The sequence below is a fragment of the Camelus bactrianus genome, chromosome 18, assembly GCF_048773025.1.
Source record: "Camelus bactrianus isolate YW-2024 breed Bactrian camel chromosome 18, ASM4877302v1, whole genome shotgun sequence".
Taxonomy (NCBI): domain Eukaryota; kingdom Metazoa; phylum Chordata; class Mammalia; order Artiodactyla; family Camelidae; genus Camelus; species Camelus bactrianus.
The window spans coordinates 19696250-19709543 of record NC_133556.1 but is presented as its reverse complement, the minus strand read 5'-3'; the positions used below and the strand labels follow the sequence as shown (position 1 = coordinate 19709543).

Here is a 13294-nt window from a genome sequence, read left to right as displayed (position 1 = left end):
CACTTAATGCCCCCCGAGAAAAGGGCTGTCACTAAATCCTGTTATTGATTGACTTCTCTGGCACTGCCAGTTTTAGCGGGTGGCGGTGAGAAAAAGCTGAGTGACAGGAATCAATTAAGTCAGAAATATGTTTATTCACATCCACGTAGACCAAAGCCTGCACAGGGGATTGTGGAAAGGTACTATATTCTCTAAAGAAGAATGACTGCAAGAAACAGTCCTTGAACTCCATCTAACCTTAATGAGACAGAAAAGCAAGAGGCTTACTTCCACCACTTTATTTGAAAACCCGATTAGTGATTTAACATTATGGTTCTTTTCTTGCGCAGGTAACCGATGAAGCCGAGAATTCCCACAACGCCTGCTAAGGCAACCACAGCCACCACAGTTTTAAAGGCAACAAAACCAGCAGTCCCATGCCCTTTGGACTCCACAGTGCCTGGAAAGGAAGCAGACATTCCAGTCTTAAGATCGTATTTAAATCAAGTGTAAGTTGAAGCTGAAACCTTACGTGTAAGCTCCCCAGAGAAGGAAGTGAACTTAAACTTCAAAAGGACTCGTCTGGGACGCTTGCAACAGCATAGTCCTACCCCTCCAGCCAAACCCCCCCTCTCCCGACCCCACTCCCACAGCTGGCATTTCCTCCTTGCTTTTACTCCTCTCAGATCAGATGGGCTGACACCCGGAAAGGACCTTACGGTCCCAAGCATGCCGTTTAACATTCTGGCACTGACAGATGTGGTCAGTTGTCCCAAGGGCATGGTCTCTTGCGGGTTGTTGGCTAGGGATTTAAAAGAGCTTAATGACAAGTTCTAGGCCTACAATTAAGACAATTGGGGGTGAGGATATGGGACAACAATAACATTAACAGTAAAGGCTTAAGTTTGGTAGTAACAAGACACGTCTTTGAAACTAAGTCTCACTTTTAGAAATATACCCGTAGGCCAAGATTTAAGATTTCCATCGTGGCGTTAGTGACAAAACTGGAAGTAACACAGACGGAATTCTTTCTAGTTATTAACGGTGAGAGGTCTCTTTGCAGATATAAGATGGCTAAAACAAATAGTTACGGAAGAGTAGGTACCATATATGATCCCACTCGTGGGGAGGGGAGACTTGGGGAAGGGTACACAAGAGACTTAACAGAACCTACTGCTGGGAAGAGACTATTATTCCCGTCTTGTTTCTCATGAGCATGTATTATCTATGCACAATTAAATTTGACAGAAACCCAAGAAGCTGAGTCCAAGAAGTACCCAAGGCTTTAAATCCATACCTCTGAGTGAAGAGCCGTCTAACAGGAGGATGGGGCCCGGGAGACTGACTATCACTTTCTCTTCCTCAGTGGCCCCTGTGGCTGGAGACAGACAGTTTGACCTCTGAGATAATGGACAGTGGTAAGAAGTGTGTTGATGGAATACACAGAGCAGCTCTCTGCGGAGGCCATGCTCTGTATAGTTTTGCCTGCCTTTGCAGGAGAGGCATACACCTTACTGTAAAAGCAGGAGGAACTGTGAAAGAATACCCAAAGACAGAATTTAGAGTCTGCTTAGACTCAGGAAGAGTGACTTGAGAGTCAGGTCTGCAGAGGGTCAGGCTGAAACCCACGTGCAAAAACAAACTTGTCCACAGGACTGATTGAGAACCTGTCCATGTCAGGCTCAACAGGTAATGCCGACTGGGTTAAGGTTTCTTGGACTCTTGGGACTAGGTAAAGAATGAGGTGCTCATTCTTCAGTTCTCAAAGACTGAGGCTCGCTTTAAGCAAACTCATGTTAAGGAGGACTTGAAATTTTTACCTCGTCTGCTTCTAGACGACACAAGGCAATTCACAGAACACAGAGGGGGTTCAGGAGAGAGTTGGTTGCAGATTAAGGCACTGCAATGGAAGTAGACCTGGAGATGGGAGAAGAATTGAGTGGAACTGATGCTCTCACATTTGACCTGTCCCAGGTAACTTGTTAATCACTTACCAAGTGAGGGAACTCCTGGGCCCCTGACACAAAGGCAAAGGTCTTCACGTCAAACCTCTGATAGTGACTAGGATAGGCCACGGAGGAGCCAACTGGATGGAAGGTGGTCCTGTGGTTGTCCAGGTTGTATTCACAGCTGAAAGGCACATTTCAGGGAGGGACATCAGCTACACTCACCCCACGGTCTAACAACGTTTGCTCAAGTTCAGTTACACGTAAAACCTTCAGGAATATTGCTGAACCTTCTACCTGTACATTTTATTTTATTTAATATACCTCTGATCTGGCCTATCCAACATATCCATGAAGTCATGTTGTTCATGCTCGTTTTTCTTTTATGTGTTAGTACAATTTAAGTATCGATTTTTTTTTTGCCAGCTAAACTCATCAAGAATTAAGTTTTATGTGTAGCTCTTCAGATGACACTAATTTAACTCTTATTAATCTGAGTGTCTATTATATCCCAGGCAGTTAGCATATGTTGGTAACAAAAAAAAAGGTAGAGACGTGCCCTTTTATATCTTAGATGCTAGCAGAGGGTGGCAGCTGCAAAGTAGTATGTTAGATTGTAGGTAAGCACTAAGGAAAGAAGAGTTAGACCAGGGTCAGGGGGCAGGAGGGTCAAGGCCGCTTCAAAGAGAAGGGGACACTTGCTCTACAGTGGAATTTGACACAACATTGTAAAGTGATTATAAATCAATTTTTAAAATGTTAAAAAAAAAAGAGAAGGGGACATTTGAATAAAACTTTAATGGACTGAAGGAATGAGCTGCATGAATGTGCTGGCTACACACGGTCCTGTGTACCTGGCAGGAGTGTACCTGGAGGTTACAAGCTTAACAGGTTACAACAGCTTCATTTTTTACAACAGCTTTAAAGACAGCTAAGTACAGTGCTACAGGTACAGACCCCTGCAGGTGTTGGTCCTCTCCACTTTGCCAGCACACCAGTGGGTGTTGTCACAACTTTAGAGCATCATGGTGTTCGGGTCTAGAATCAGATGGGCATTCAAATCCTACGATTTATTAAATATTACTTTGGGCTAGTTATTTAAGCAGCAAGCTTGGGTTTCTTCATGAAGTGAAATGACCTGTGTCTCTTATGGAGTGAGGTTCAAATGCACGTGGAGGACATAGCACAATGACTATCACAGGGTAGTTATTCAGTAAGTGGATAGGAACTAAGTATTTATTTTCTCTCCAGATAATAGAGGATTAAAGCCAGATTTCCTTGGGAAGGATCCTATTCTTTTAGATTGAAGGGTAATGGGAAAGCATAAATTATTAGATCAAAGACTGGTTGCTAAGAAACAAGGATAAAAATCAGGGCCTTTGATATAGTGCTTCTCTCAAGCCCAAGTGCATTTTAATTCTCTTTACTGGCAGTCTGAGTGATCAGCTGGTCTACTTTGTGTTGAGAGTACATACCCATCCACTACAATATTCCACTGGGGGCGAGAGGCTGGGTCCACAGTGGATGTTGCCCAGCAGTCATCTAAGACCAGCTTGATGTTGGGGTCCGTCCTGTTTAAGACTCTCACTTCTAGGTAAATCGGTTGGCGGAGGTATCTCACCAGAGGGTACTCCTTGTCCCCATACGGCTGCAGGTAGGAGTTATCTGAAATGGAGTAGAAGCCTCTCCAGTTCTCAGGAAGTTGATGGCCACGACAGGTGCTTGAGCATTACTAATGCTCTCATCTGGTGGCATCAGAAAGTTCATTTTGCACACTTACCCTATGATCCAGCAATCCCATTCCTGGGCATGGATCTGGAGGAAAGTCTAATTTGAAAAGATGCACATACCCTGATGTTCACAGAAACATTATTTACAATAACCAAGACATGAAAGCAAGCTAAATGTCCATTGACAGATGATTTGATAAAGATGTGGTACGTATGTGTGTATATGTGTGTGTGTATATATATATGTATATATATATATATACACACACACACACACACACACACAATGGAATAACAACTCAGCCAAAAAATGCATAAAATAATGCTATTTGCAGCAGCATGGATGGACCTGGAGATTGTCACACTAAGTGAAGTAAGCCAGAAAGAGAAAGAAAAATACTGTATGATATCACTTATATGTGGAATCTAAAAAACTGACACAAATGAACTTATTTAGAAAAGAGAAACAGACTCACATACATAGAAAACAAACTTACGGTTACCAGGGAGGGAAAGGAGGGGTGGAGGGATAAATTGGGAGTTTGGGATTTGCAGACACTAACTACTACGTATAAAATTAATAAACAACAAGGTCCTACTGTGTGGCACAGGGAACTATATTCAATACCTTGTAATACCCTATAATGAAAAAGAATATGAAAAGGAATATATATATATTCAGATATAGAGAGATACATTCAGATAGAGAGATAGAGATACATTCAGATAGAGAGATACATTCAGATATAGATATATAAATATATGAATCACTATACTGTACACCAGAAATTAACACATTGTAAACAGACTACAATAAAAAAGTTCATTTTAGGGAAGAGTTTCCTGAAAGTATTTAAGCAGATGTTTTAGGTTATAATGTCTCACCTGGGTAGGTTTGCAGGGTCAAGGCAAGTGGACCTGGCTTCACTGAGGCCACTGGAGGAGGAAGACTTTCAACACTGCTACTTATTAGCATGTTACTGCTGCTGTAATGGCATCTCACTGTCATTCTGTAAGAATGGGTGGGTGAGTGTTAAGAATTTTAGGTTAAATGACTGCTTGAGTTTAAACGGGAGCTTAAAAAGTCAAGTAGTGATTGTGTCACACCTGAATTCACTGTCTCTGGAAATTGTGCTTGGAGGAAGATCCACCCAGAGAGCATGTATCTCATTTTTATAGATGACTTTGTCATTCTTGAACTTAAAATTAGAGTAGGGTTAGAGAGAGTGGTTAATCAGTTATCTCAAAAGTAAGTCTTAACTCCTAGCTTAACCCCTTGCTGCTACTAACCTTACGTCTTGTTCCACATCCACTCAGGGGTATGCGAAAGCGTACCAGCCCCTGAGACGGAGCTTTGAAGGTTGGCTGGCAGGAGGAGTCTCCTACCCTGAGGGTATCCAAGTTGAGAGCCGGTTTTGTCTGGTGGCTGTAGACCTCCACGTCCATAAACCCATCCTGAGTACACAGCTCACCTGAAACTAGATGGGGGCGAGAGTTTTTAAAACAATTTGTCTGCCATGGGACTATTGTCCTCTACCAACCTTGAAGTGTGATGAAAGTCTGGATTTTTACCACGAGGCACTAGAATTTGTCGTAAGTCTTCGTTTGGGAAAAACACTTTGATAAGCAGCTTAAATCTTTGTTTGGGAAAACACCTTGATAAGCAGCTTGAGTTACAAGGGGAGACACTTGAAGGTGCCTAGGCACCAGTGAGGTGGCTCTGTATGAGCAGAAGGATTTTTCATCCAAGTGAAGAGGGAGCAGGAGACGTGGGAAGAAGCACCGGGTGGGGCAACAGACCCACGATTATACCCTGATGAGGCTGTAAGTCTAAGCACCTTGTGCCATTATGTCCCTTCCGTCAAGACTCGCAAATTTTGAGTGGTTTGAGGGGGAAGCTGAAGCAGCAACTAATTTGTCCTATTTGGCTTGACTTGATACAGGCCAGCGACTCCCAGGAGCACAGGGCAGAGGCAGTACTGAACAAGAGGAAACACCCACTTCCATATTCTTTGAAAAATTTTCAGGAGTTTGGGGGAAAACTTGTAGTCTCTCTAGTCTCAGGTATGAGGCAATCTTGATTAGATGATGGGCTTGGGCTCCCAACACACAGTAGACCCAGGTTACTAAACATGAAACAGTTGTGAGACCTACCTGTATGTATATTTTAGAACTAGTATCTTCCTTGGATCTCAGACTAATATTTTCTGATCCAACCAGTCTTTCGTTTCCTCCAAGTATAAGCAATACAGAGTCCGAACTTCTACATACTCTCCCATATGCAAGAGCTAAGGGAAGAAGGATGTAGGGAACCGTTCAAGAAAAGTGGTCTTTACCTATAGAAACTGTTGGTTCACAGGGACACTCAGGATAAATCACCATGGATACAGTCTCCAGTTGAATGTAAAAGGTCAGCTTGAGTGAAGGTAAGTAGAACTGATAGGGTAGGCATTTTTCAGGGAACTGAAATGAAAGAATGTCAGTTAGCAGCCACAGCCTGTTGGGACCCAGAACACTCACAAGAGAGGCAGGAAGGAAATACATTGAAACCTGCAAGGCACTCTCCAGACTTAATATGGTCTCCCTTTAAGTCAGAACAAGAGACCCTATCACTTCTCCAGACCAGGATCCTTCTTCTCTTGGCAGGAAATTTATTGTTTTAAACTCATGCCCTCAAGGACCCAACACTGTATGTTCTTTGTACTAGGCACTAGAGGTTGAATTAACAGATCAAATTCCAAAGACCGGAATACCTTGCCAAGCCAGGAGTGAGTAAAAAGAACTCTACAAGTGTTATTGCAAAGCACACACCAACTTAAGATTATTCTCTGGTATCCCTGACAATGCTCTGGTGTCCCTGGCAATTGTACCAGTTGAGATCCAGCCTCAATGTGGACAGTTGGGGGCACCTGTTTGAATCAAGCTGCCCTGTGTTAATAGGGCATAAGATGTTCATCATTATTTGATAGAAGTTTGTACTGTTTAATGAATTAAGAAACTCAGGAAAACTAGGAAGAATTCCATTACAGTTAAACAGGCTTGGTGTTCGAGAATGAATTTCAGTTACTTGAGAATTCACTTACGCAAGGTTTTCAAATGAGGCCTTCCTAATCTTGAATATTTTACACCAGCAGTTAGACTTTATGGACAAGTCAGCATTTATATCAGGGTGGCCTGAAAAGCTATGCTTCAGTCATGCTTCCATGAAGTTCAGTGAATGATAATGGAACATACTTTTGTTTTGAGAAGAGTTTTGCTGAAATGCAACCGCAAGCCATTTGTTGTTTCTGTATCAATCCCATTGTGGTGCAGCTGGCTCACATCAATAGTCCTATTTTCAAAGCTCACAGATTTTAACTTCCCAGGAAACTCTGGTATGGTGAGAGTCATGTGTGTGGCATTACAGGTTACAGGATCTAGAAGGAATGAGAGAGGGATCAGCTTTGATTAAGCCCCTAGGACAATGTCTCCCATACCTGGAGTTGCCCCTTCCTAGGCCCTTACCTGACATACAAATGATTCTTGATGATAAGATGATCGTCTGCCCAGGAGATACATGTGTGAGCTTCAGGGGTACCATGTAGAGATGACTGTTACCTTGCTGAGGAGAGGCGTTTTCAAAGACATTGGTTGATTTGAATTACTTTAATTTGTAACCAATGTTAGAATAATAATCAGGGTAAACATACTCAACTATTGGGCGTTGTTTTGGCTCAAGTAGAATTTAGGCATTTTGTCCAATAATTGTTTGACAGGTGCTCTAGTTTTAAAATTTTGTACTTTATAATATCTGATAAGGTAGTACCTACTGTAGCTGATCATTTCTAGGTAGATATGAGCTCTTGTTTTATGACTATTTTATGGTATCAGCATTCAGAGAGAATGTTTAAGATTCAGCAGTCTGTTTATACTCAGTGCACAGCAGGACTGTTGTTAGAATGGCTGACATTAGAGCACGTAGGTACCAAGACCTGTTCTAAGTACTTTGGCACATTAACTCATTTAACATAGTACCTTGATTGTTGGCCCAAAGAGCACCAGTACCTACTGTAAACACAGCAGAGGACAATGATAAAACAGAACATCTTAATTTATAAAGGAATTTTGTAGTACCCTAGTTCTACAGTGTGTAGTACAGTTAGATCTCTGGGGAAGAGGGAGAACAGATTGAAGTAAGGACCACATCTGTTTTGTTCTCGTTGTTATCTTTAGTACTCAGACAGTACTTGGTGCATAGTAGGGATTGAGATACCTGTTGAGTGAGTTGTATTCTCAATTTGAGGACATGTTTGAGATCATGCTTGGATTTAGAAATTTTGACCTGTGCCTGGGTGGTGGTATTAAAAAAGGTTCACACCCACCGAGTAGTGAGTCACTCCAGTGGCATGGAATGACACTTGGACGTTCATCTTCTGGTTACCAATCAGGAGATTATATCCTTGCATCATGGCCTCTTGAAAGGTCAGAGTTTGGGCTCTTTTACCATCACCAACTGTAATGGTCCATCCCATCCGAGGTTTGGATTCCTAAAGTCAAAAGCTTCATTTAGAGGGATGATGCTCCCCTTGACTCCAGGACTATTGTCTGTTTAATATTTTGATGAGGATTGAAGTTATGTCACCTTTAATGTAGAACTAAAGTTTACTTAGGCTTGTAATTTAAAAATAACTTCCATACCGTTCTTGCGGCTGCATTTTCATCAGCCATGCCAGGAAAAAAGTGAAAGGTAAACTGGAAGACAAAAAGATGATGTGAGGTTTTGGTTTGGAGAAGGTTGCTGAAGTCATGTTACCTGACAGTATGTGGAAAACACCCAGAGCAACTGCAGTGTGGTTCTGTTACACCACAAAGCCTGGCTGTTGGATGTCGTAGAAGCATGGGAGCAGGCATGAATCCTAGAAGTGCCCTTAGACATCATTTCCTCTTTGAGCTTTTGATACCAAAAGGCAATTGGTGGGAATACAATAATAGTAGGACACTTTTAATACACCACTAACATCAATGGACAGATCTCCCAGACAGAAAAAAAAAAAAAATCGATAAGGCAACAGAGATCCTAAATGGCACTATAGAACAGTTAGACTTAAATTAATATTTTCAGGACATTATATCCAAAAAAACAGTACACATCCTTCAAGTGTACATGGAACATTCCCTAGGATAGGCCACATACTCTGACACAAAACAAGCCTCAACAAATTTAAGAGGATACAAATTATTTCAAGCAAGTTTTCTGGTCATAACAGCGTGAAACTAGAAATCAATCACAGAAAGAAACAAACAAAAAATTGCATGGAGACTAAACAACATACTACTAAAAAACCAGTGGGTCAATGATGAAATAAAAGAGACAATTAAAAACTCCCCTGAGACAAATGACAATGAAAACAACCACACAAAATCTGAAATGGAGCAAAAACAGCCTAGGAGGGAAGTTCACAGCAGTACAGGCCTTCTTCAAAAAACAAGAAAAATTTCAAATAAACAAGCTTACCTACCACCTAAAAGAACTAGAAAAAGAACAAACAAAAGACAGTTGGAAGACCTAAGCTCCCTTCCAGTTGTAAGTTGAGATACTAGATTCTTTAATTTACAGCTTTTCACTATGTTCATAGAAATCAAGTACTGTGTCGAGCCATGCAGTTCCGTTATTGTTATAATAAAGTATGAATATTTTTGTTCATTGTTGATGTTAGCCATGTTAGACTATAAAGTCCATGGGCTTTTTTGCTCATTTAGTCTATCCTAGCATCTGGCATAGGGCCTGGCACATGACAGGTATCCAACTGGTCAAGCGACTGATTGCAGACACCAGTTGAATCCTTTTTTATTGCTAGACATGATGTGCTGAGCACTGTTATCTACTTTCTCAGTCAATTCTTAAAGCCATTTTATGAAGTGTGAATTGTCCCCCACTTCAGACTTGGAAACAAATTCTCAATATTGTTCGGAAATCAGTCAATCCAAAGCCACACAGCAAGTCAGTGGTGAATACAGGATTGCAATCCTGATCCTGTTCTGAAGCCCAGCTCTGTCTAGACCACATTTCCCCTGCAGTAGCCAGATGAGAAGGCAGTCAGCCTGCTTCACTCACAGACATGAAATCCTTCGTGCAGACAGTGGATCCTGAATGCCGCTCATGGCTGTCTGCTTGCATCACTGGACAGCTGACCTGATACATGAGGCCATCTTGTCTTAAAACAGCAGTGTTGTCCGTGAGTTTGATGGTCATCTGGTGCTGGCCAAGCTGTAGAAAATGGCATGGTAAGAACAGAATGCTAGTGTTTAAGTGAGAAAGGGAATTCCAGAATACCATCCGACTGACAAAACCCTTAAAGTTTATCAGTACCCCAGGTTCTAGAATATACCTCATTCCTTTACCAGGAGACTCTCTAGCTAGCCTCTTTAGATATCCAGGAAAGACGCATACATTGGCAAAGAACAGTCCTTGAGTGTTAGAGCTCAGGGTCCAGTTTTTATTTTCTTCTTACATTGATGTCTGAGTAGCAAGTTACTGGTTGATTTGGGGCCTCTACCAAAAGATTCAAATACAGTTATTGAGCACCTATGTAGCAACCATTGTGCTGGGTCTGGACAGAGCCATTTTGCTATTTCTCCTGGCCCAGGAAACTCACCAGCCTAACGTAGGGGTTAGCCAACCTTTTTGTTGTTGTTGTTAAATGCTAACATTTAGACTTTGTAAGCCACATACGATTTCTCACACGTTTTAAAAACGCTAACAAAAACCATTCTTAGCTGGAGGACCATCACACACACAGACCATGGGCTGGATATGGCCATTCACAGATTGTAGTTTACTGACCTCTTATCTAAAGGAATGCATCTTTAAGCTTCCCTGAAGCTGGGAAGGGCTGTTTTAGAGGGGAGCGTTTTAATTGCTGGAGATCTTCACTATAGAGTAAGATGAAGTAGCCTATTAAGGCAGGCAGACTTCTAGGACACATCCCAGACCTATTAAGTCATCAACTCAATGAACTAATTCAGTGCTTTAAGTTCCCTAAGTGATTGTTTGCACACAAAAGTTTGAGAACTACTTAGATTGCTTTTATTGGGCAGTACTGTTGCTTGACAAGAGGAAATCCTCCTGTTCAGCTGCTGCGTGCCTTCCAACACACGTTTTTACAGCAGGGAGTTACCGGCATTCTATCTGCTGGCACCGAAAGAGCTTCCTCTTTCCCATGCGAGTCACAGATCAGGATAAATCACATTTGATTATTTATTGTGCCCAGGTGCTATGCCAAGACCTTCATCTGTATTGTGTCATTAATCATTAAATACCTTATGGAGAGGCTATCAAAATCCATTTTCCATTGGGCAAGGAGAAGCTAACTTGCCCAAGATCGCACCTAGATAGTGTCAGAGTCAGAGAGCAAGACCGAGGCCTCCACTCCAGGGTTTCTCAGCCTCAGCACTGGCATGTTAGGTCTAAAATGTCTTTTATGGGAGGCTGCTGTGTGCCAAGGAGGCCACTTAGCAATATCCTTGGCTTGTACCCACGAGATGCCAGTAGCTGCCCTTCCCCTCTTCTCCCCACCAGCTGTAACAACCAAGAGTGTCTCCAATTATTGCAAGATCTTCTCTGGGATGATTAAAAAAAAAAAAAAAACAACCCTCCCTGATTGAGAGCCTCTGCTCTATCCCAAAGCCTTAACTCCTACATTGCTACTTCCCAAGTCACTCCTCAAACAATTACTTACCACTCTTTTGGTACAGGTTTCATATGGGGCCTCCAGGGTAAGCTTTTCTGGGTCCAGAACATAAGTACAGTTCAGCATTTCAAGACCAAGGGGATCTACAGAAGTGAGAGCAGTTTAGACAGGAGATGGCCAGTAAGTACATTCCAGTGACATTGAGTCAACCAAAGCTGCATAGCCAAGACTGCCAATCCATTTCTAAGGTCTGTCAGTCACTTCACTTTTTATTTTCCCAGCTGGGTGATATAACCCAAGCTCTGACAGATGCTGTGATTTGAAGCTAGAAGTTTCCTAGGGGATTCTGAGATAAGACAGATTTCCAAGGAAAGATTTCCAAGGAAAGAGAAGGTCTTCCACTCTTGGAAGCATCACGGAATTCAGTGAGCCTGTGTATCATGGGATTTGGACACCAACTGCTCCAGAGTTTGTGTGCTCTGCTCCCCAGAAAAACGGAGCCAGCCTTGAGCCAAGGCTTTCTACTAAGTAAGTCCAAGATGAAATAATAATAGACGTTACTTACCCACCACAGATGTGTGCCATGTCTTGTTGGCAAGAATGCTTGGAAACTCCACTGTCATTCTATTTTCATGGCAAATGACAGAGCCTGAAAGAGCCAAAGAAGCACGTGGGGCATCTTTGAACAACAGGAGGCATGACTCCCATGGAAGTATAATAAGGGACCTCGTCTCTCCAACAGGCATCGGGGAAGATACCAGTTGGGAGAGGCAGCTTGTCCCCCACTCTTGGGGAGCTTACAAAACTGGTAGAAAAGACAAAACTACAATTCAAGATACCAAGAACTGTAAGGAAGTTATCAATTAAGTGCCTAGGGCTTTCTAAAATACTCCAGGGATAAGCCTGGATTGGGGTTAACAAGCACGCCTGCAGGAACCAGGCTAGAACCTTGTCAGGGAAGGCTGATGGAGATGGGGATGGTAGGTCTGTGAAGAAATGGAGAAAAGTTTTGGCTAAAGATTTTTTTCAATTTGAAGTTTAAAAAGTGTCCCCAGGTAAGCCTAAGGACACACTTTTTAAAAGACTAAACAATCTGTTTATAACCTGCCACTGTGCATCCTTTGGTTCAGGTGAAAGGATCAAAAAACTCACTGCAAGTGGAACAGCTCTGATTTTGTCTGTTCCGTTGATGCTTTCCTGAAGCATGAGTATGTGTTTGAAGAGGAATGCTACTGGAGATAGGGGCTTAGTGTTGTGGTTTGCTGTTCTGTGGATGCCATAAAGCTTGAGGTAGGGAGGGAGTAGAAAGTAATGCAGATGCTTTTGCCATTTCATTTACTTGGTAGAGCAAGTGATAGGCAAGCAATGGAAAAAAAAAAAAAAAACTAGGGATTTGATCAAGGTAAGAAGGAGACTGAGTGAAGATTGTCTAACCCATGTTTGTGTTTCTTGGCCATTTAGTCATCCTAGCTGCAATCTGTTCCCTTACCTAAGAGGCCTACCTGGGAAGTCGTGATTCACCAACTGATTAACATCTACTGAGTTCACCGAAGTCAGAAGGGCGAAGAGTAGAGAAAGGGACCTGTAGGTGATGGAGGGCACGGGGGAGAGCGTTAAGGAGGAATAAACTCCAGCAGACATTGACTTTACAACCCCTCCCTTCTGCCCCCAGAATGACTCACCTCCAGTCTGCTCTGAATCGGCTTGAGAGTCTCCTACTGTCTGCTCTCTGCCTGGACGCCATGACCAAAGGCACCACCCAGTCAACCAGGCAGAGGGCTCGGCTGCTCTGCGCTTTTACAGCAGGAAGCAGGACATGCCCCCGCCCTCTCCCCATTGGAGACACCTGAATCTTCTCCAGCCTTCTCAGCTGAGAGGAAGGGGTTTGGGAAGGAAAAGGCTTTCTGGAAGGCCTGTGAAAAATAGAGCTCTGCCCCTCCTGACGTTTGCTCCACCAGCTGCTCTGCAG

The 13294-nt window shown here is 42.6% G+C and overlaps 3 protein-coding genes across 4 annotated transcripts in view; 2 read left to right on the top strand and 1 right to left on the bottom strand.

The window, feature by feature from the left end:
* LDAF1 (lipid droplet assembly factor 1) overlaps positions 1-467 on the top strand; it is a 25030-nt gene extending 24563 nt beyond the window's left edge. Inside the window, exon 6 of the mRNA XM_074346246.1 lies at positions 330-467. Within this exon, the coding sequence (XP_074202347.1) occupies positions 330-333 (4 nt within the window). The 3' untranslated portion in view covers positions 334-467. The remainder of the gene's footprint in view (positions 1-329) is intronic.
* ZP2 (zona pellucida glycoprotein 2) lies at positions 294-13069 on the bottom strand. Its single transcript, XM_010961034.3, has 18 exons — positions 13008-13069; positions 12828-12907; positions 11891-11974; positions 11374-11468; positions 9750-9902; positions 8345-8386; positions 8017-8181; positions 7160-7256; positions 6890-7071; positions 5992-6118; positions 4946-5133; positions 4763-4854; positions 4541-4665; positions 3401-3590; positions 1974-2109; positions 1800-1896; positions 1277-1357; positions 294-439 (listed from the first exon to the last, which is right to left on the bottom strand). Exons 1-18 carry the CDS (start codon positions 13067-13069, stop codon positions 294-296), a joined length of 2142 nt encoding a protein of 713 aa, XP_010959336.3.
* The window catches only part of ANKS4B (ankyrin repeat and sterile alpha motif domain containing 4B), a 36242-nt gene continuing 23300 nt past the window's right edge, over positions 353-13294 (top strand). The window contains exon 1 of one of the 2 annotated variants that reach the window (XM_010961033.3): positions 353-488. The gene's annotated coding sequence lies outside the window, so the exon portion shown is untranslated. Of the gene's footprint in view, positions 489-12826 lie in introns of those variants that run through there. The other variant, XM_045521168.2, reaches the window with a different exon arrangement.

What these genes read in the sequence shown, in the direction of transcription:
- ZP2 (XM_010961034.3), bottom strand. Translation starts at nt 13,069, where the DNA reads ATGGCGTCCAGGCAGAGAGCAGACAGTAGGAGACTCTCAAGCCGATTC. An exon ending in ATGGCACACATCTGTGGTGG is followed by an intron (nt 11,469 to 11,890) that starts GTAAGTAACGTC and finishes TCACTTCTGTAG; the next exon opens with ATCCCCTTGGTCTTGAAATG. An exon ending in GTCGTCTAGAAGCAGACGAG is followed by an intron (nt 1,358 to 1,799) that starts GTAAAAATTTCA and finishes GTCTGTCTCCAG; the next exon opens with CCACAGGGGCCACTGAGGAA.